Genomic DNA, 22,887 nt, shown 5'->3' with positions numbered 1-22,887 from the left:
GGCAACATAGTGAGACCTTGTCTCTACAAAAAATTTAAAAATTAGCCAGGCATAGTGGCGCATACCTGTAGTCCCAGCTACTTGGGAGGCCAAGGGAGGGGGATAGCTTGAGCCCAGGAGTTCAAGGCTGCTGTGAGCTATAATTGAGCCACTGCTCTCCAGCCTGAGTGATAGAATGAGACCCCGTCTCCCGTCCCCCGAGAAAAACATTTTACAACCAAAAAGTACAGTAAATCACTATAGGGGGTAGGGTAGAGCTCCCAAATCTGAGAGGGCCTATAGCCTAGCAAGAGAGCTCTGCACCCAAAGAAATGAGCAGGAAAACAGGGAAGGGGAGTACACAGACAGCAAAAGGTAGGTCTCTCTCAAATGTGATGTTCCTCCAAAGTAATAGCATCTCAGACACACACAGCTACGAGAGGAGGAAACACCCTGGGGCCCAGGCCCAGGGAGGGAGAGCCGGGGAGCTCCTCAGGGCAGTGAGGATGAAGGGTATTTGCCAAGCATCAGGAGCAGGAATCTCAAAGTGCAGGCAGAGGAGAGGAGCCGAGGGAACCCTGTGGACCTCCTTCCCAGCAGAACGAGTGCAAGGGGTAAAAAGGATTTTTTTAAGTCTCTGGAAATTGTCTTTTTTTTTTTTTTTGAGACGGAGTCTTGCTCTGTTGCCCAGGCTGGAGTGCAGTGGCGCAATTTCGGCTCACTGCAACTTCCGCCTCCCGGGTTCAAGCAATTCTACTGCCTCAGCCTCCTGAGTAGCTGGGATTACAGGCGCCCGCCACCACGCCTGGCTATATTTTTTTTTGTATTTTTAGTAGAGACAGGGTTTCACCATGTTGGTCAGGCTGGTCTCGAACTCCTGACCTCGTGATCCGCCTGCCTCGGTCTTCCAAATGCTGGGATTACAGGCGTGAGCCACCGCGCCCGGCCCAGAAATTGTCTTAAAAGAATAGACCAAGTGAAGAAAAACTGATTCAAGAAAAATCTACTGAAGCTCAGTAAGAACAGTGAGCACTATGATATTTGAACTATTACCACTTCCTCCATCCCCACTCTCAGCTCAGAGTGACAAAAGCTCTGTGCCAGGTGGGTGCAGCCAAAAACACAAAGCTCTCTGTCCCCCAGCTCCCAGGCAAGGGTACCATATCTCCACGGGAGGGGCGGGCTGCCAGCATCTCTCCCCGCACCACCCAGCTCTGTGTTAGAAGCTAAATCGGTGCAAGTGCCGCTGAGAGGTCAGGGCCCCCTCCTGCACTCAGCCCCTCCACTGCAGAGTGGAGACTCTGCCCTAGGCGCTTCAGTCTGAGAACACCGAGTCAGGCTGGCTCCAGCTCGCTCAGGGTGGAAATTCCATGCTGGGAGAGGCAAGCCAGAAAGATCAGAGGCTGCAGTCCCTGCCCAATCCACTCATCAAGCAAGGGTGTCACACTGAGAAAGTGGGCCGTTGTCCCTACCACCCACAATGAAGCAGTAACTGAGAAATTTTGCCCAGGAGAGGAGTGGCAAGGCACAGGACAGACAGCTTCTAAGCTCTCCCCAAAGGAATTGCCTTTATTTGAACACAGTGCAGGTAAGTTCAAGGCTAAGGGCACTCAAAAAACAATAGAGAGGCTAGGTATGGAGGCCGACGCCTGTAATCCTAGCACTTTAAGAGGCTGAGGCAGGTGGATCACCCGAGCTCAGGAGTTTGAGGCCAGCCTGGCCAACATGGTGAAACCCCGTCTTTACCAAAAATATTAAAAAATTAGCCTGGTGTGGCGGCACACGCCTGTAATCCCAGCTACTTGGGAGGCTGAGGCAGGAGAATCATTTCAACCCAGGAGACGGAGGTTGCAGTGAGCCAAGATTGTGCCGCTGCACTCCAGCCTGGGCGACAGAGCTGGACTGTCTAAAAAGAAAACAAAAACAATAGAGATCATGCTGGTAAGTGATTAACAGATAACTAGTAGCTTCAAGAGAGCAACAAGCTAAACCATAAGCCAATTTACCAGATAGGACCATGGAGAAAAGCAGCCAGAGAGCCCTCCTCGGGTCAGAATGAACCTCAAAGACTGACCTGGAAAACTGCCCCTGCAGAGGCACCTGCATTTAATTGAATCAAACTGTGGAGAAATGTTCGTCCCAGGACCTTGTCATAACAGTAGAACAATCATCCAGCAGTTGGTGGCGCCTAACAGCTGGTGCGAGACCAACAAAGGCAGACAGTTAACAGAATTATGAGGGAAAGGGACAGCCAAAGAGAGCCCTGCTAAAGCCACCGCCACTCCAGGATGGCTGTGAGCATGCCCAAGGCTCCCTCTGAGGAGCAACATCAGAGGCATCACCCTGCAGGTGAAACAGACTGCGTTAAAATAGCCCAGTTAAGTCTCATGCTTCTCCCTGACATGTGGCCTGCACCTGAGGCCTTTGCTCTCTATTTTTTGCCAATTTGCCAGTAAAACTTTACTTACCAAAACAGGCAGCCAGCCTGTGGACAATAGCTTACCGATTTAATTTTTTTAAATACTGCCTTGTTTATCCTGATTCCCTCCCGTGCCTTGGCATCCCTGGGAAGTTGCTTACTTAAAAGGCCAAGGGGCCGGGGGCGGTGGCTCACGCCTGTAATCCCAGCACTTTGGGAGGCTGAGGTGGGGTGGGGGGGGGGATCATTTGCGGTCAGGAGTTCGAGACCAGCCTGGCCAACACGGTGAAACCCCGTTTCTACTAAAAATACAAAAATTAGCTGGGCATGATGGCACACGCCTGTACTCCCAGTACTCAGGAGGCTGAGGCAGGAGAATCGCTGGAACCCGGGAGGCGGAGGTTGCAGTGAGCCGAGATCCCGCCACTGCACTCCAGACACAGCGAGACTCAGTCTCAAAAAAAAAAAAGAGGCCGAGGCCCTAGTCGGCCCGCGCCGAACCGCCAGGGGGCGCCCTCCCTCCGGCACCGCCCGCTCAGCCCGGCAGGAGTCCGGGGCACAGGGGCCCCCGAAGCCGCGCTGGGCGTCCCGAATGCTGGGCGTCAGATTTGATCCTTCACCCTCCTCTGGCGGCAGCCCTCCTCCCCACCCCGCCGCCATCAATTGCCCACCGACCTGTGTCCCTTTCTCCGCCGAGGTGCCTCGGGATCTGCTCCCTCCTTCCCCCGTCACGGAGCCCTCCCCCAGGTCTGGCCTCAGCGGCTCCCACCTCAGGAGGTTTTTCTCACGTTTTGATTTTAGGGCGGGCCTCACAGCATGAAAGCCTGACCTAAAATCGAAGCTGATGATGGTTCCTGCTCTCAAACGATCCTTCCCTTCAGCCAGACCTGAGCTTCCCGAGAGCCTGCGGGTGAGCTGGAGGCAGAGCCCTCGCGCAAAACGCCGAGAGACCGGAAAACGCAGCCATCGAGATGAGCAATATTTTAATGCCATGTTTTTAAAAGTTAAAGTTAATGAAAAAGTCCAGAACAAAGTATCAACATTTTAAATAGACAGGATTGGATTTTTTTTTTTGACGGAGTCTCTCCCTGTCGCCCAGGCAGGAGTGCAATGGCGCCGTCTCTGCTCACTGCAACCTCCGCATCCCGAGTTCAAGCGATTCTCCCGCCTCGGCCTCCCGAGTAGCTGGGACTACAGGCGCCCGCCACCATGTTTGGCTAATTTTTTGCATCTTTAGTAGAGACGGGGTTTCACCATATTGGCCAGGCTGGTCTCGAACTCCTGACCTCGTGATCCTCCCACCTCATCCTCCCAAAATGCCGGGATTACAGGCGTGAACCACCACACCTGGCCAGATTGGATTTTTCTTTTGGCCTCAGGCTCCAGTCCTCTGACTGACCTTGTCTTTGACTTTTTAAAATATTGTATTAAAATATTATTTATGCTGATGACAGATTTTGAGGACCCTTCTCCAATTTTCCACCTGAGGCAACCACCTCACTCACTTCATCCTAGTCCCAGCCCTGGTAGAGATAGTCAATAAACAAGTAATAGGTGGACATGGTGGCTCATGCCTGTAATCCCAGCACTTTGGGAAGCCAAGGTGGGCAGATCACCTGAGGTCAGGAGTTCGAGACCAGCCTGGCCAATATGGTTGAAACCCTGTCTCTACTAAAAATACAAAAATTAGCCAGGTGTGGTGGCACACGCCTGTAATCTCAGCTACTCAGGAGGGTGAGGCAGGAGAATCGCTTGAACGCAGGAGGTGGAGGTTGCAGTGAGCTGAGATTATGCCATTGCAACTCCAGCCTGGGCAACAAGAGTGAGACTCCCTTTCAAAAAAAAAAAACAGGCCAGGTGCAGTGGCTCATGACTGTAATCCCAGCACTTTGGGAAGCCGAGGCAGGAGGATCACTTGAGGTCAGGAGTTTAACACCAGCCTGGCCAACATGGTGAAATCCCATCTCTACAAAACATATAAAAATTAGCTGGGCATGGTGGCACGCACCTGTAATCCCAGCTACTCGGGAGGCTGAGGCAGGAGAATCACTTGAACCTGTCGGAGTTTGCAGTGAGCTGAGATAGGGCAACTGCACTCCAGCCTGGCAGCAGAGCAAGACTCTGTCTCAAAAAAAAATAATAATAATAATGATAATAATTTCAGAAAGTGATAAGATCTAGAGAGAATTAAACATGACCATGTGACCCAGCAACTCCACTCTCCTAGGTATTCCATTCCAAAAAAACTGACAACATACAGTCACACAAAAACTTGCACACAAATGTACACAGCAACACTGCTCACAATAGCCAAGGAGTGGGGAAAAAACAAAATGTACTTCAGTGGATGAATGGCTACACAAAATGTGGCTGTGATCTCATCAAATATACATTTGATCTTCATCCCAGCTTCCCGGCCTACAACTGCTAGAATCCTCAGAATCTCCACAGTGGTGTCTTTCATATGCTAAAGAGGTGGGTGAAGGCGGGCAGCCCCCAGGTAGCTCCAGGATGGGGCTGGTCACCAGAAAGACCAAGGCAGGACTAGAGGCCTGGGACTTTCAGCCTCACCCCCCAGCCTCCAGGGAGGGGAGAGGGGCTGAAGGTTAGGTTGGTCACCCATGGCCAGTGATTTAACCAGCGATGCCCACGTAATGAAGCCTCCGTATAACCTCCAGGATAGCTGAACGCATAGAGGTCCCTGGAGGGTGGCGTGCCCAGGGAGGGGTAGAACCTTCGTGCCCTTTCCCCATGCCTTGCCCAGGCATCTCTTCATCTGTATCCTTCGCAATACCCTTTATAATAAACCAGCAAATACAAGTGTGTCCCTGAGTTCTGTGAGCCACTCTCACAAATTAATTGAACGCAAGGAGGGCGTCATGGGAACCCCAACTTAAAGCCGGTCTGTCAGAAGTTCCTGAGGCCCTGACTTGGGAGTGGCATCAGAAGTGGAGGCAGTCTTGGGGACTGAGCCCCACCCTGTGGGCTCTGACACTATCTCCAGGTAGATAGCATTAGAATATAGAGGACACCCAGCTGGTGCCTAATGCAGAATTGGTTGCTTGCTTGCTGGTGTGTGGGGAGAAACCCCCAACATTTGGTCACTGAAGCCTTCTGTGTTGCTTACTGTGGTGTGGGAGCAGAGGAAAAACGGTTTGTGTTTTTTCCACTCACAGATGGTTCTCTTGGTGTTTTTTCTGCCCATACATGCTGCACAGTTCTACACTGGGGCTGACCTCAGTTCAAAACTGGGAGACAAGAAAGAAAAAGCAACTGGGAAACTTGCCCTTGAATGGGTCATTCTTCAAGTTTCAGCTCTTCTGTCCTATCCACCTGCTATTATTAACACTGCAGAGTCCTTAGCTAGTGACTTGTTGATTTTGTCCCTGGTCAGCGGCATGGCTGGATTGTATAGTGGTCTCTTACTTCATCTTGGCCAGCTTCAGAATCCAAAATATAATATTTAACCTCCCTAATTACCATGCAAGACTAATGTTAATTCTCCCGTTTTATTTATTTTTATTTATTTATTTATTTATTTATTTATTTTGAGATGGAGTCTCGCTCTGTTGCTCAGGCTGGAGTGCAGTGGTGCAATCTCGGCTCACTGCAACCTCCGCCTCCTGGATTCAAAGGATTCTCCTGCCTCAGCCTCCCGAGTAGCTGGGATTACAGGTGCCCACCACCATGCCCAGGTCATTTTTTTTTGTATTTTTAGTAGAGACAGGGTTTCACTACGCTGGTCAGGCTGGTCTCAAACTCCTGACCTTGGGTGATCCGCCCACCTCAGCCTCCCAAAGTGCTGGGATTACAGGCGTGAGCCACCGCATCTGGCCAACTCTCCCATTTTAAGGATGAAAAACTTGAGGTTTAAAGAGGTGTAGTTATCCGCCCAACCTGTAGAGCCAATGCTAAGGGTTATCTCTAGTTAAAATTAACTGATGAAACTTGTGTGGGGTGGAGTCAGAAAGCAGGAGAGGGCAAAAGAAAACAGGTGTTGGAAGAACAGAGTGGTAGGGGAAGAAGAGGGTGAAATGGGAGGGAAAAGGAAGAGAAGGCCAGGCACAGTGGCTCACGCTTTTAACCTGAACGCTTTGGGAGGCTGAGGTGGGAGGATCACTTGAGGCCAGGAGTTCCAGGCCAGCCTGGGCAGCATAGCAAGACCGTGTCTCAACAACAACGAAAGATTATCCAGGCATGGTGGTGTGTAGCTGTAGCCTTAGCTACTCAGAAGGCTGGGTCAGGAGCATGGCTTGAGCCTGGCAGTTTGAGGCTGCAGCGAGTTATGATTGTGCCACTGCACCCCAGCCTGGGCAGCAGAGCCAGATCCTGTGTAAAAAAAAAAAAAAAAAAAAAAAGGCGCTGCGGCTGCAGAATGGTCGGCGGTGGCAGGAAGCGCAGGCCCAGCGGGGAGGGGCATGTGAAAAAACGGTTGATGTGAAGAAAAGTAAATTCTGTGAAGCTGATGTCTTCGACGAGAAGTAGAAAATCATTATAAGCTCTCTTCACCTGAAGACTTCGATCGTTTCTGGAAGTTCTTTGAAGAACTTGATCCTGAAAAGCCAGCTGATGACTTTCTGCAAGCCTCGGACTTCAGTTAGCTGGTCCTTATGACATCCTTGCTGGAAAACATAAAATGAAGAAAAATTCAACAGGCCTGAATGTTAACCTTCATTGGAGGTTTTACTACGATCCTCCTGAGTTCCAGACCGTCATTATTGGAGATAATAAAACTCAGTACCACGTGGGGTGTTTCAGGGATTCTACTGATGAACTTCCTGCATATGTCGGTATAAATGAAGCAAAGAAAAAGTGTACAATTGTTCCAAATGGAGATAATGTATTTGTGGCAGTCAAATTATTTTTGATGAAAAAACTTAAAGAAGTAACGGATAAAAAGAAAACTAGGCCGGGTGCAGTGGCTCACGCCTGTAATCCCAGCACTTTGGGAGGCCGAGGCGGGCAGATCACCTGAGGTCAGGAGTTTGAGACCAGCCTGACCAACGTGGAGAAACCCCATCTCTACTAAAAATACAAAATTAGCCACGCGTGGTGGCGCATGCCTGTAGTCCCAGCTACTCGGGAGGCTGAGGCAGGAGAATCGCTTGATCCTGGGAAGTGGGAGTTGCAGTGAGCCAAGATCGCACCATTGCACTCCAGTCTGGGCGACAACAGCAAAACTCCGCCTCAAAAAAAAAAAGAAAACTAATCTCTTGAAAAACATAGATGAAAAACTCACAGAAGCAGCCAGAGAAATGGGGTCCTCACTGGAACAGAGAACCGTGAAGATGAAACAGATAAGAAAGTTGTGACGAAGGCCTTTCATGGTGCAGGCTTGGCTGTTCCAGCAGATAAAAGTGATGTTGGGTACAGAGAGCTCCCTGAAACAGATGCTGACGTCAACAGAATTTGCAAGACAATAGTTGAGGCTGTAAGCGAGGAGGAGAGACTGAAAGCTTTTGTTCCCATTCAGGAAATGATGACTTTTGTGCAGTTTGCTAGTGATGAATGTGATTATGGAAGGGGAGTGGGGGGGGTGAGTTGGGAATGGAGCTCTTTTGCTATGGCTCACATTATTTTCATAAAGTTGCTGCCCAGCATTTACCTCTTGCATATAATCTGTTGAAGAGGAATCTGCAGAAATTATTGAGTATCATTTGGCAAACAGAAGTAAAGAAACATAGAGCAACTTGCTGCATGAGTGAGGTGGCTTTGTTTGGTGTACAGTATTTCAAAGGATTAGTATTAAACTTGTGATTTTTGTTTTGTTTTTAAGGAATACAAAAAAACATTTACTAAAAACATTTATAATTAAAGAAAAAAAAAGAGAAAAGGCAAAGGAGGAGAAAATCAAGAAGGTAAGGGCATCTCCTTCCCCATGGGTCAGGATGGTACCAGGCAATGCATCTCTACACAGAGAGCACCCACCCAGAACCCGCTGCCTTCACACAGTCCCCTCCCTTCATGAAGTTAGCATAAGCACACCAGCCGGTCTATGATGTCATCTTATCTCCTGTTCCAGTCAGGGGCTCAGGCTTAAAGCAATCAGCCCTGGCATTTCCTTGTTGACTCTATTCGTCCAGAGTGGTTGGGCAGGTATCAAAATTGGCTGAAGGCCAGGTGTGGTGGCTTTTGCCTGTAATCCCAGCACTTTGGGATGCCAAGGCAGGAGGATCTCCTGAGCCCAGGATTTGAGAGCAGCCTGGGCAACATAGAGAGTCCCCGTCTCTACCAAAGGAAAAAAAAATGGCTGAAGATGAGAATTTTTTTTCTGCCACTGAGGGAATGCTTTCTCTATCCCCATCTAGTAGGAATGAGGAAGTGCCCTGCTCCAGTTGCGCTGGCATTTATCTTGCAGCTGTGAGAGAAGACGGCCCTGGGGACAAATGCTGTGAAAGGCCACAAAGCCTGTGAAAGGCCACGCAGCCTGTCCAAAACCCTTTCTTCCCCTGGATCCCCTTCTCAAGGAAGTCCATGTCAGTGAGGGTTTCTGTTACTTGCAGCAAGGCATCCCAATGGCCCCCAATGGGTGTCTCTCGTCCCAGCCTGGGATGCTCCTGGCATGCCCCAGGTGATGCTGGAGAGACTCCTGACTCAGCCCAGGGGCAGGGCAAGCTACATCTGCCACAGGGGAACAAGTGTGCCTATTACTGTCGCTACCCAGATCTATGTGCCTTGTACCTATAAGCGCATCCCAATTTTCCTTGGGAAACCCTCCAGACACCAACCAATTCTGGCATCAACTGGGTGTCCTTCGGTTCAAGCTGATTCTGATACTAACTACCCGGAGTTGGCTTGACACTCCATAGGGTTTAGTCCCGTAATACTGGCCTGTCTTCAGGTGCCAAGTTACCCACACTTTGGTCCGACTTGGCTACAAAGTCAGGGGTTCCCACAACCTGCCCCATTTCAGGTTCTGTAATTTGCTAGAATGACTCACAGGACTCAGGAAGGCACTTACCTTACTCTTGCTATCATAAATGCTACAACCCAGGAACCGCCAAATGGAGGAGATGCACAGGGCGATGGATGAGGAAAGGGGCCTGGAGCCCCCATACCCTCTCTGGGTGCATCCCCTCCCAGCATATCAGTGTGTTCACCAACCCAGAAGCTTGGAGGCTTCATTACCTGAACCTTGGCCAGTGGAGACTGATTCAGTCTCCAGCTCCCCACCCCTCCCTGGAGATTGGGGGTTGGGGCTGAAAGTCTTGACCCTCTAAATACATGGCTGGTTCCTCTGGCAACCAGCCCTCATCCTGAAGCTATCTAAAATCATTATCAGACATTATCACCATTATCAGAGATTCCAAGGATTTCGGGAGTTACGTGCCAAGAAGCAGGGACCAAGACCAATATTTATTTTTTATTATACCACGCTCTCCATTCTCAGTCCATGGGGCTGGGTCAAGGGGTCCTCCCCCTCAGCCTCTAGGAAGAAACACGTGGTCTGGTCCATTGGAGCATTTTATTGAGCTGGTCCAAGTGGCTGGCTTAATGGGACTCACAACATGAGATAAGCCACTGAGGCTCAGAATACAGAATGGTAAGTCTTTTAAAAAAGAGGCATTTCCGTCCTGTTGTGCCCCGCTGGGATTCTGAGAGGACAGAACGTTCCTCCTGAATGTGCTGGGACGTGCCAGGGGTCATCTTGTACCCATACAGGGAGAGCCACCTGAGAGCAAATGACGGCAACCCAGGGGAGAGCAAGGTTGAGACAGAGACAGAGGGAGCCCAACGTTGATGATATCTTCTGAGCGCGTAGATTCAGTCGTGCCTTAGGTCAGACCCATTAAATTCTCCTCCCGCTTAAGCTGGGCTTCACATAACGCGCAACCACCATGGCGCTGATCAGTGCCTGCCACCCTTAGTTCACGGGGCCACCATGGCGCTGATCAGTGCCTGCCACCCTTAGTTCACGGGGCCACCATGGCGCTGATCAGTGCCTGCCACCCTTAGTTCGCGGGGCCACCATGGCGCTGATCAGTGCCTGCCACCCTTAGTTCCCGGGGCCACCATGGCGCTGATCAGTGCCTGCCACCCTTAGTTCGCGGGGCCACCATGGCGCTGATCAGTGCCTGCCACCCTTAGTTCGCGGGGCCACCATGGCGCTGATCAGTGCCTGCCACCCTTAGTTCGCGGGGCCACCATGGCGCTGATCAGTGCCTGCCACCCTTAGTTTGCGGGGCCATCAGATTGCTTAAGGGCCCTCCCCAACTGCCGTCTTCACTCTTAGCTGAAAATTCCAAGTTCTGGATTTTCAGAGTTGGGGCCCCTCCATCGGGGGAGCTCCCTTCTCTAGGATAGGCCTAATTTGGGAGTGTTTTAAAATGAGTACATGGGAAATTTCAAAAGGCCAAGACCCCAGAGCCCAGCCTTGGAGTATTTCAGTGCTCCCTCCCCTTTGTCTCTACCTCCATCAGTTAGGGCTGCATTCAGATGCAAATAACAGCAAATCTTTCACACGAGGGTTTAAACAAAGAAGTGCGGAAGAATGCGCCAGGCTGGCTGAGCCCTGGCTCAGCTCAGGGGCCCAGGCTCCCTTGTCCGTCCCCACTGCCCTTAGTGCATGGCTTCTGTCCTCAGGACCCCATGTGGCAGGAAGAAGGGGAAATACGGCACAGCTGACCTCCCAGCCCGTGCATGGCCCAGAACCTCTGCAGGCTGCAACCTGCCGTGGGTGGGGGGGGCGGGTGGGGAGGATCTTCGATTGTTTGCTAATGTATTCCAAGTACCTAGAACTGCTGCTCCATAAAAATGTGCTGAATGAACAAGTGGGTGGATGAATGGATGGATGCCCATACAGGCAAACTGAATTTTTACCTCCTACAGCCTCTACTGTGGAGTCAGGTGTGGGAGAAGGGATGAGCATTGAGTGGCCCCTTAAGGCATCTGTCACTGTATTCCTCACGCTGACACGTGATCTCTTGACATCCCCATGGGCCTTCACCTTCTACAGGTGGAATCTCTTCTTTTGTTTGTTTGAGATGGAGTTTCGCTCTTGTTGCCCAAGCTGGAGTGCAATAACTCGATCACGGCTCACTGCAACCTCCGCCTCCTGGGTTCAAGCAATTCTCCTGCCTCAGCCTCCTGAGTAGCTGGGATTACAGGTGCCTGCCACCACACCCAGCTAATTTTTTGTATTTTTAGTAGAAACGGGGTTTCACCATGTTGGCCAGGCTGGTCTCAAACTCCTGACCTCATGTGAACCACCTTCCTCGGCCTCCCAAAGTGCTGGGATTACAGGCGTGAGCCACCGCGCCCGGCAAGAGATTTCTCTTGTCGTCTATCTGAGCCGATCTGGAACTCTCAACCCCCACCAAACTTTTTTTAGAATATTCTTGTTGTTGTTGTTTGTATTTTGTTTTCTTTTGAGACAGGGTCTCACCTTGTCGCCCAGGCTGGAGTGCAGTGGTACAAACACAGCTCACTGTAGCCTCAACTTCCTGGGCTTAAACAATCTTCCTGCCTCAGCCTCCAGAGTAGCTGGGACACCACAATGCCCAGCAAATTATGTTATTATTTTTTGTAGAGATGCGGGTCTCGCTATGCTGTTCAGGCTGGTCTTAAACTCCTGGCCGCAAGTGATCCTCCCGTCTCAGCCTCCCAGAGCACTGGAATTACAGGGGTGAGCCATTGCACCCAGCCCTCCTGAGACCTTGTACCTTTCTGTTGGGATCTGGCAAATGCATAATACTAGTAACAGCTATTCATCTGGAAGAGGGGGTTGCATGGCTCATCCTCTAGGCTTAACCTTGGGCAGGAGTTTGAGGTTCCTGGGATTTTTAAAGTTTGCCTTTGTACTTTCCAGTCCTTGTTCATACATATGGACTTGTTCCACGTAACGGCAACCAGAGATTTACTTGTATTCTGCTTTTGCACTCAACAGAACGTCGTAAGTGTTCTTCACGTTGCTACAGCCTGTTCGATATATTAATAGCTGCATAACCATCCTCAAATTTGTTGCACCACAATTTGCTTAACAAATAAAGTTTATTTCCAACTTTTTGTCCCTGTAGCTCATGCTACAGTAAATATCCTTATGCACATAGTTTGTTTGTTTTCTCTTGTGTCGAATGTTGGCTTAAAAGTGTCCTGGACTCTGGTGTCAGCTCTGGGCTAGCAGTTTGCATTGCCTGCTCACCTGAATCCCCAGGCTGCTGGTCATGGAAAAGCTTCTGGATCTCTCACGTCAGCCTCTGGGCTGACCACAAATGATCTGCACATTGTCCCCTACCTGGAAGACATGTTTGAGAGAGAGGATCAAAACCCCACCTCTACTTCTGAAAGAAACCAGCCAGCGTTCACCTGGCAGGAAGTGGGATCAGGGGATCTGCATGGGCTTCCCCCTGCAGCAGACGGAGGGTGCCCTTGCCTGCCCTTGCCCACTGAGCTATTTTGGCCCTGGAAGGGGTCCATTCCTCCTCCATCAGATATTCTCTTGGCAGAGCTGACAATCAAGGTGATCAAGTTTCTACAGTCAAGGGGCAAGCATCTGATCCAAGGTAGGAAGCTTTTGTTCTTCCTTGAGGAACCCAGCACTGGCTATGCCCGACAGCAGCACCCTCATGGAACCCCTTGGTTCCAGCTACCCCAATCCCCAGAGCTGCCTGAGGGCTGTCCTTTCTGAGCCTAGCCCTGCTACCCTACCCTCTGAAAAGTGAAGCCGGCTGGGTTGGGTGGGGACTTGGAGAACTTTTGTGTCTAGCTAAAGGTTTGTAAACGCACCAATCAGCACTCTGTAAAAATGGACCAATCAGCACTCTGTAAAATGGACCAATCAGCAGGACGTGGGTGGGGGCCAAATAAGGGAATAAAAGCTGGCCACCCCTGCCGCAGAAGCAACCTGCTTGGGTCCTGTTCCACGCTGTTGTTTCTCTCTTTGCAATAAATCTTGCTACTGGCTCACTGTTTGGGTCAGGCACTACATTTATGAGCTGTGACACTCACCGGAAAGGTCTGCAGGTTCACTCCTGAAGTCAGTGAGACCACGAGCCCACCGGGAGGAATTAACAACCTTGGACGCGCCACCTTTGAGAGCTGTAACACTCACTGCGAAGGTCTGTGGCTTCGCCTTCGAAGTCAGTGAGACCACGATCCACCAGAAGGAAGAAACTCTAGACACATCTGAACATCTGAAGGAACAAACTCCGGACACACCATCTTTAAGAACAGTAACACTCACTGCGACGGTCCACGGCTTCATTCTTGAAGTCAGCTAGACTAACAACCCACTAGAAGGAACAAATTCCGGACGCACTTCCAGCCAGGTGAGTGGCTCTGCAGCCTTCCAAAGGAGCTTCTTTCTGTGCAAGTTGGACCAATTCTGTTTCGCCTGCCCATGAGCATAAGGGTCCTTCTGGATATCCCAGGTTCGCTGGTGGAGGGGCCCTCGGGAATCCAACGATCACCACTGCAGGTCAGCCTCAGCACCAGCACTCAGATGCAGGGGTGGCTGGCCTCAGGCCTCCTCCGCCCGGCCGCACGGCCTCTCGCTCAGCTCCTTGTGGCTCAGTCATTCATCACTCTGATCAAACCCATGTTGACAAAGGACAAAGCAATATCTTCGATCCTGCTTTTTAGCAGCCACTCTGGCAGCCTGTGACTGCTCAGCATCCCAACGGCAGGACCAGGTCCAGGACCCACCTGAATTCCTGGACAGAGCTTGACTCTCAGCCTGAGGCTTCCTGCGCTGGGCCAAATGCAAGGGAACCCAGGGGTCCTCTGCAGCCTGAGCCTGGCGCCAACCTGCGGTAGCAACATGAGTGAGGCCCAGGAGCCTGCCAGGACTGGGCTTACATCCCAGAGCCGCCACTCACTCCTCATCAGCTGGACAAAGAGCTTGCTTCTCTGAGTTTCAGTTTCCAGATCTGCAAAATAGGTGTAACAATCCTTGTGTCTGAGCATCTGCAGGAAGATCAAATTCTCGTCTTTGGAACATGACAGCTTCCATATCTGAGCCATCCTGTCACTTCTCTTGGGTCAACTGAGGTTTCCACAATGTCACCCCATCAGACTGTCACTAACATGGCCTGAGAGCCCTGGGCTCAGGGGGACTGCCAGCATGGCAGGTTTCCCTCCCCGTACTCCTGCCATTACTTCCCTAATGAGACCATCCCCCAGAGAAGGGAAAGGAGAGCAGTTTCATTCATTTAGTGGAGCCTCTCCGAGGTGAGAGGAGCCTGGGCTAGCTTCATTTTTTGAGATTCTTGGTATGCTGCAAATGAGAAGGTTGTAGTGATTGTGGTATAATTTCAGTGTTCTCACAACAAATTAGAACACAACATGTTTGTGGTGTTGACAGGACAACTGCAGAACTCAGTACATTTCCTAGTGAGTTCTGAGTGGTGCAGTCCTAGGGCAGGATACAAGCTTTGAGTCTCAGGATGGCTGTCCACTTCTGCTGGATCTGGGGTGCACCCTTAAAGTCTGAATTTCTAGGAAAAGACATAATCAAACCCCCTGCAGAACTTTCACGGGATCCCATTCAAATAAAGCAGGGTGGAGGGACATGTTGAGATGTTTGGAAATATCTGAATAAGGGGGGGATATGGGGTTATTTTAGGGCATTCATTGTTCATGGGGAATTCACTGTTCATTGTCCTGGCCATGATAGCATGGAAGAACAGCCCAAAGGCTCATAAGATAGTTCAGGAAAGAGCTTTACAAGTCAAAGTGACAGATAGAGCAGCAGGTCCCCAACACTTTTGACACCAGGGACCAGGTTTAGTGGAAGACGATGTTTCCATGGACTGGGATCAGGCTGGGAGTGGTTTTGAGATGATTCAAGCACATTACATTTATTGTGCACTTTATTTCTATTATGATTACATTGTAATATGTAATGAAATATTATACAACTTGCCATAACGTAGATCAGTGGGAGCCCTGAGCTTGTTTTCCTGCAACTAGGCAGTCCCGTCTGGGGGTGATGGAAGACAGTGACAGATCATCAGGCATTGGATTCTCATAAGGAGTGCGCAACGTAGATCCCTCGCAAGCACGGTTCACAATAGGGTTCACGCTCCTGTGAGAATTCAGTGCTGCTGCTGATGTGACAGGAGGTGGGGCTTAGGTGGTAACGTGAGCAAATACAGATGAGGCTTCACTCACTCGCTCACCGCCGGCTCTGTGAGGTTGGGGACCCGTCAGATACAGCATTTATGACCACATGATACCCACGGCTGAACCCAGGTGGTGGGGTACACAGCTGCTTCATTGTACTACTCTTTCAACTTTTTCATATATTTGAAATTTTTCATTAGAAGAGAGTAAATTTTTTGGATTGCTGATGCAAATATGTTGTAGATTCTTCTAAATAAAATGCCATTACGTCATCATGTCCTGGTGGCAGTGGGCAGCCGGTGCCTGCGAGTGCCTGCTCTGGGGGGTGCCTGTGGGAGGGTGGTGTTTCAGTCCTCACCCAGGCTGAACCCTTCACACACCTCACCTCTCTAGCAACAAGTCACAGGGAATGGGGTAACTACAGCGGCTACATGTTCCATGCATCTGTCCTCTGATTTGCATCTGGCAGAGCTAGAGAGGCAGAGGTCATCATCTCCACTTCACAGAGAGAAACTGACCCCAAGGGGACAAGAACTTGCAGAGATCACAGAGCTGACTCGTGGCCAAGTGGGAATTTGAACCAATGGCATTCTGGTAAACCACCGTGAAAAATAAGAAAGAGGGGGAGGGGGAGGGAAGGGAGGCCTGATTTGTGGTGTGTGCCAATTTCCGTAGTATAAATACTACCTACTGCCATGGCTGGTTTCAAAGTACCAATGTTTAACAACTGGCCTGCAGAATTTCTGAATATTTAATAATTGGCTCTAGCACAGCATCGATTTAAACCCAGGCCTAGGCATCTGTCCCTTGAGCTCCTCTTCCGTTTTCTGTCGTTTGCACACCAATTGCATAATTTCACCACATCTGTGTTCTACCTGTTATTTATTAAATAGTTTTCTTTAAGACATCTCACTTTTTAAAAGCAGGTGACATGACTATCATTGAAAGCTAAATCACTTGCTATGAAGTAGAAGCTTATATTAAAATGAACGTTTATTTTTTTTAATTAAAAAATGTTCTTTGTACTTATTAAAGCTCCTAAGGAGAGTCCCAAAATACCCTTGCTGTGTGCTTGCCCTGACGACCCACTCTGGGGACCTGGAGCCTGTCTCTTGGCCTTTTGTGAAGCCCATTAGATGGACATGGCTTCTCAATGGATTCTTTTGTTTTGAGATGGAGTCTTGCTCTGTTGCCCAGGCTGGAGTGCAGTGGTGCAATCTCGTCTCACTGCAACCTCCACCTCCCAGGTTCAAGCGATTCTCCTGCCTCAGCCTCCAGAGTAGTTGAGATTACAGATGCATGCTCAGCTAATTTTTGTATTTTTAGTAGCAACGGGGTTTCACCATGTTGGCCAGGCTGGTCTTGAACTCCTGGCCTCAAGTGATCTGCCCGCCTTGGCCTCCCAAAGTGCTTGGATTACAGGTGTGGGCCACTGTGCTTGGCCCTCACTGAATTCTTCACAAGGCAAATTCAGCAAATCTGATGTGAATGTGAAAAAGCTTGGCCAGTATCAGAAGCATCTCTTGTATGGTTGATGTCTCCATAGAGCCCTTCACCTACAGCATCTCTGAGTACTTTAGGGTCTATAAGGAACACAGCCTCTCCTGGACAGCCTGCTCCATGGAGTTGGACTGGGTTTCTGCAGTGGTTTTACCTGCAGCCACAGCTGGGGTGGGGTTTCATAATTACCAACAGTGGAAGCGGCCAGCATAGATGGAGACTTATGAGGGACAGGAGCAGGAGGTGGGCGTGGGGAGGGAAGACACAGATAAAAGAGGCTCAGGTGGGGAGGAAGGGGGCAGCTTGAAAAGATGGCGCCAGTGCCTACCAACACTAAATACATGTCTGCGTATGACACATCATCCCACTCCAAAGGACACTCTCAGAGATGCAGACACATCCCCACCGAGAGGCATGCAGGCTTCATAACGGCTTGATCCATCACATTCACAAACGAAAATCAATATGAATGCCCATCCGCAGGAAAATAGATAAATCAACAGTGGAATACTATACAGCAAATAAAAAGAGCAAACTATAACTACACACATAAAAACATAAAATCTCACAGATGTAGGTTAAGAAAAAGAAACAGGACACCAAAGATTCCATATTGTGTGATTCTATTTATATTATATAAAGTTCAACAACAGGCAAACTAATCAATGGTAACAGAAATCAGAACAGTAGCTGGGCATGGTGGTGCACACCTGTAGTCTCAGCTACTCGGGAGGATGAGGTGGGAGCATTCCTGAGCCCAGGAGTTCAAGACTGCAGGAAGCCATGATTGCACCACTGCGCTCCCGCCTGGGTGACAGACTAAGACCCTGTCTCTAAAGAAAGAAGAAAAGAAATCAGAATGGTGGGGTGCTCACGACTGAGAAGCTCAGGGAAACTTTCAGGAGTGCTAGTAATGTTCTCCATCTTCATCTAGATAATGGGTAAAGGGTGTTTCCACCTCATAAAAAACATTTTAAGTTGTACCCATATAATTTTTGCACTTTACTATATGTATGTTATATTGCAATATAAAAAATTAATAAATGTATGAAAGAAGTAAAAAAAATATAGTGCTGGGTGAAGAGGATCAGAAACAGAATGACATCAATAACCCAATACAGTTTAATAATTAAAAAGCACATGCACATTAAGCAACAACACACATTTTGCAAGAACACAAACAAAAGAGACACATGAAGCACACTAAAATGGTTCCCTATGGGTCAAGGAACGGGAGTGAGAAAGTGACAAAAGGGAACATGTTGTTAATGAAATAAGAGCAGGGCCTTCCTAGGACCAGTGGGGATTATCTGCCATTCAAGAAAGAAAAGGAAGAGGAGGAGAAAGAGGAGTTGGACTTTGGGAAATCTGGGCAACCCACTGGGGTTTGTAGCACTGTCCAGGGGACCCCCGCTTGGTCTCTGATTGCTGGCGTCCCAAACTCTGTGCAGCATGCTTTACACATACACATTACCCTGTCTGCTGTCCTGGGAGGGCAGACATTGCTCACAGAGGAGACAGATCTTCTCCTGAAGGACTGAAGCTCTTACAGGGCTTGGATGTGGGAGGCTGGCAGCTTGGGCCCCACTGGAGTTCTGGGGAGAAAGGGAATTTGAGCTGGGGCTTACAGGTGACCTAGGATTTATTGTAGGCTGAGAAATGGACACAGAGGCAGGGGAATGTGGTGCGTGGTGGAGTCAGGGAAATAACCCCATTAAGGAAAAAGGTTCGTGGGCAGCTCATTCACAGGCCAGCGTGGGCCAGAGCCAGACTGCGGCACACATCCTCCGTGAGACCTGCCATGTCCGATAAAATCACTTGTGCTTTTATTTAACCAATACTTTTAATTAATTCACTTTTTTTCTTAAATGTTTTAAAAGATAGCATTGTGTAAAGATATATAAATGGCCAATAAGCACATGAAAAGATGTTAAAGATGTTCAGCACCACTAATCATTAGGGAAATGCAAATCAAAACCATAATGAGATACCGCCTAATACCCATTTAGATGGCTACTATTTTGAAAAAGAAATAGAGAAGTGTTGGCAAGGATGCGAAGAAACTGGAACCCTTGTGCAGTTGGTGGGAATGTAAAATGGGGCAGCTACTATTAAAAACACAGTAGGGCAGTTCCTGAAAAAAGTTAAGCATAGAATTACCGTTAGATCTGGTAATTCCACTTCTGAGTATATAGACGAAAGAATTGAAAGCAGGAAGGGATATTTATACGCCCCCAATGTTCATAGCATCATTATTCATGATAGCCAAACAGTAGAGGCAACCAAGTGTCCTATGATGAATGGATAAACAAAGTGTATTATATACATACAGTGGAATGGATGAATGGCTAAAAAAAAAACTTGGAATATACATACAATGTGATATGATTCAGCCTTAGCAAAGGAGGAAATCTGATATGTACTTCAACAGAGGTGAACCTCAAGGACATCATGCAAAGCAAGATAAGCTACTCACAAAAGGACAAATACTATATGATTCCACTTATGCGGGTAACTAGAATCATCAAAATCATAGAGACAGAAAAGAAGAATGGTGGTTGGGGAAGGGGGAACGTTTAATGGGTGCAGAGTTTCAGTTTTACAAGATGGAAAGAGTTCTGGAGATGGATGGCGAAGGTTACACAACAATGTGAATGTACTTAATGTCACTGATCCATACGCTTAAAAATGGTTAAGATGGACAATTTTATGTTATGTGTATTTTACCAAAATATTTTAAAAGGTAGCATTGTATCACTATTGTAAATGAAAAACCTCTTGTCTCCCTAAGGTCTCCTTAAAACCTTGAGGTCTCCTTAAAAGACAATGCCACTCCCAAGTACAGGCTGGTGTGAATGTCGCCATACATGCTGGTGCGTGATGAGGCTGTGCACGATGAGGCTGTGCGCCGAGACCTCATCTTGCTTTATTTAAAGGGGAGATCAGCAAGTGCCAGGGAAGTGTTAAAGGTGCTCTGGAACCAACTTTCTCCTTGACAAATTCAGAAGGGTTGAGAAAGCCGCTTCCTCCCCACCTGATTAACAAAGTGGTGCTTGTGAGCTTCTGTAATTGTTTCTTGTGCCAGAGGTCATGGACATCTTACAGTTTGAAGACTCCTCCTTTATAAGGACAAAGGAGTAGAGGCCATGAGCCTCTTGGACACGGGTAGGCCAGGGCATGCCCAGCAAGAAGAGCAGGAGACCCTCACCGGGAAGAGCCCTACACGGGCCCTAGATGTGGCCCTGGGCTGTGGGGGCCAGGAATTTCTGGTTCTTAGGTGCTAGAGCATGGGTAACTTGATGCTAAGGACTCCTTGCCCTATGAAGGGCCCAGCTGGAGGGGACCAGATCAGAGCACTCTTTAGGTGCCAGGCCCAGGGTGAGGACCCCGCTGCTTTGGCCTAGGGGCTGTACTTGCCGAGGATAAGTAAATAAGTAAAAGCTGTTCTCCATAGGCCAGGGCACGGTCTATAAGGACTATGGTAGAGGGTGGAAGAGAGGGAAATGGAGGGAGAAATTGTGAAGGATGTCTGCCAAGTCATCAATAGCGGACATCTGTTTTCTTTCTTTTTTCTTTTTTTGAGACGGAGTCTTGCTCTGTTGCCCAGGCTGGAGTGCAGTGCCTCGATCTCTGCTCACTGCAAGCTCCGCCTCCCGGGTTCCAACGATTCTCCTGCCTCAGCCTCCTGAGTAGCTGGGACTACAGGCGCGCACCACCACGACTAATTTTTGTATTTTTAGTAGAGACGGGGTTTCACCATGTTGGCCAAGGTGGTGTCGAACTCCTGACCTCGTGATCCGCCCACCTAGGCCTCCCAAAGTGCTGGGATTACGGGCGTGAGCCGCCGCGCCTGGCCAGTAGTGGACATCTTAAGTTTTAGCCTGCACTGCATCCGTACCCTTTCCTGGAAACAGTGCCTCAAATTTCTTTTTGGGGAGCTACCTCTTTTCCGGATTTTCAGAACATTTGCTTGTGCAAAGCTGACTCCACCCACTTCCCGCTGTAGGAAACAGGAGACTCAACCCTGGCTGGTCAGAAGACGCCAAACTTTCCCCCTCCGCCACCCCACAAAGATCCTGTAAGTTCCTGAATTCGGCTGCACTGCCCCATTCTTCCTTTTAGCTGATACTTTATAGCGATGTGTATCTTTTAAACGCCATGGAGAGAGAGAATGAGAGTCGTGTGTGTGTGTGCGCGCGCGTTTCGGAAGGTGGAGGGGGGTTCTCACTGCAACCCTCTGGTCCGGGGGCCCCTGGAGTAGTTCACCAATCACTAGAGTAGGGGCTCCCCAACCGCCCGGCCGCGGACCTGTTCCAGCCCAGGGCCTTGGAGGAACCAGCAGGCGAGCAGGAGGTGAGGGAGCATCACCGCCTGAGCTCCGCCCCCTGTCAGATCAGGGCGGCATTAGATTCTCACGGGAACGCGAACCCGGTTGTGAACTGCGCGTGCTTGGGACCTAGGCTGCCCGCTTCTTAGGAGAATCTAACGCCTGACGATCTGAGGTGGAGCAGCCTCATCCCGAAACCACTTCAATTTCCTCAGTCCCTGGAAAAACTCTCTTCCAGGAAACCCGTCCCCCAGTGCCAAAAAGGTTAGGGACGGCCACCCTAGAGGTCTTTCCCAACCACTCGTGTCCCTGCAGGTCCGGGCCAGAGACATCCCCCATCCATGATGTCAACTGCATGACCTGAATGTTAAATCTCATGACATTTAATTTTAAAAATTTATTTTAAAGTTATAGCTTTTTTTCCTTTGCAGTCTGTTCTCACACATTTCCATAGGTCCTCGCAAATCTCCCGCGCTCCACGCCCTGCGGCTATCACGCCCGACAGAGAAACAACCAGCGCCGGCTGCTGACCCGGCGGCCCGGGCCCTCGTGCAGGCGGGCGGGAGCGGACAGGCCCTGGCACGCATGCGCTCGGGGCGGGGCTGCGCCTTAGGCCTGCGCGTTGCCGCTGGACCAGCGGGGGGGCGGGGGGGCGGGGGGGCGGGGGGGCGGGGCGGCGGCGGACACGCGCCTCAGGCGGCAGCCGCGCGAGAGAGACTTTGTGTTCCTCTGACCCTCGGGGCGCTTCCTCCCGTGCCGCCCTTCCCCTCCCCCGCCGCATCCTTGCGAGGCGCCTCCCATTCGGTGGGACCGACCCGGGGGGATGGAGGGGGCACGCTCCTACAGCCCTCCTGGGACCCCGAAGAGACGCCCGCGTGCGACCTGAGACGCCGCCCTCGCCGAGGGCCCATGGGCGCGTCCCCACGGGCGGGCAGCTGACGTGAGGGCGGCGAGCAGCGGGGCCGCGGCGTCCAGGAGGGCCGCGCTCGGGCTCGGCCCCGCGCAGGCCGCGCGCGCGCGCGCTCCCGCCGCAGCCCGGGCCGCGCCCGCCCCGCCTCTAGGCGCCGGCCCCGGAGCCCGGTCCGCGAGCAGCGGCGGCTGCCGGAGGGATGATGAGCTGCGCGGGGCGGGCGGGCCCTGCCCGGCTCGCCGCGCTCGCCCTGCTGACCTGCAGCCTGTGGCCGGCGCGGGCAGACAACGCGAGCCAGGAGTACTACACGGCGCTCATCAACGTGACGGTGCAGGAGCCCGGCCGCGGCGCCCCGCTCACGTTCCGCATCGACCGCGGGCGCTACGGGCTTGACTCCCCCAAGGCCGAGGTCCGCGGCCAGGTGCTGGCGCCGCTGCCCCTCCACGGAGGTGAGTGCCGGCCCGGGGGCGGCGGGCGGTGGTGGCTGCATCCCGCGGAGGCGGCGGGGCTGGGGTTCCCGGCCCTGGCTCTCCCGCTGCGCGCTGCCCGGCCGACAGCCCCAGCCAGGGTCGAGGCTTCGGTCGTGGACAGCCCGGCCTGCTCCCGTGGGAACCAGGCTCCGGGAGCGTGATTGGGTTTTTCCCTTCTTTTAAAAAAGACTTGGAACGGTCATCTTTGCGTTCAGGCAGC

The 22,887-nt window shown here is 50.7% G+C and overlaps 1 protein-coding gene and 1 pseudogene across 1 annotated transcript in view; both read left to right on the top strand.

Moving 5' to 3' along the window:
• Nucleotides 1–6,773: 6,773 nt before the first annotated feature.
• On the top strand, nucleotides 6,774–8,082 carry LOC129036279 (histone PARylation factor 1-like; annotated as a pseudogene).
• A 13,900-nt stretch (nucleotides 8,083–21,982) lies between these two features.
• The window catches only part of RNF130 (ring finger protein 130), a 115,281-nt gene continuing 114,376 nt past the window's right edge, over nucleotides 21,983–22,887 (top strand). Inside the window, exon 1 of the mRNA XM_054488192.2 lies at nucleotides 21,983–22,646. Within this exon, the coding sequence (XP_054344167.1) occupies nucleotides 22,397–22,646 (250 nt within the window). The 5' untranslated portion in view covers nucleotides 21,983–22,396. The remainder of the gene's footprint in view (nucleotides 22,647–22,887) is intronic.

The sequence above is a fragment of the Pongo pygmaeus genome, chromosome 4 (genome assembly GCF_028885625.2).
Source record: "Pongo pygmaeus isolate AG05252 chromosome 4, NHGRI_mPonPyg2-v2.0_pri, whole genome shotgun sequence".
NCBI classification, from domain to species: Eukaryota; Metazoa; Chordata; class Mammalia; order Primates; family Hominidae; genus Pongo; species Pongo pygmaeus.
Note: the sequence above shows the minus strand (reverse complement) of the source record. Positions and strands in the feature narration are given on the sequence as shown.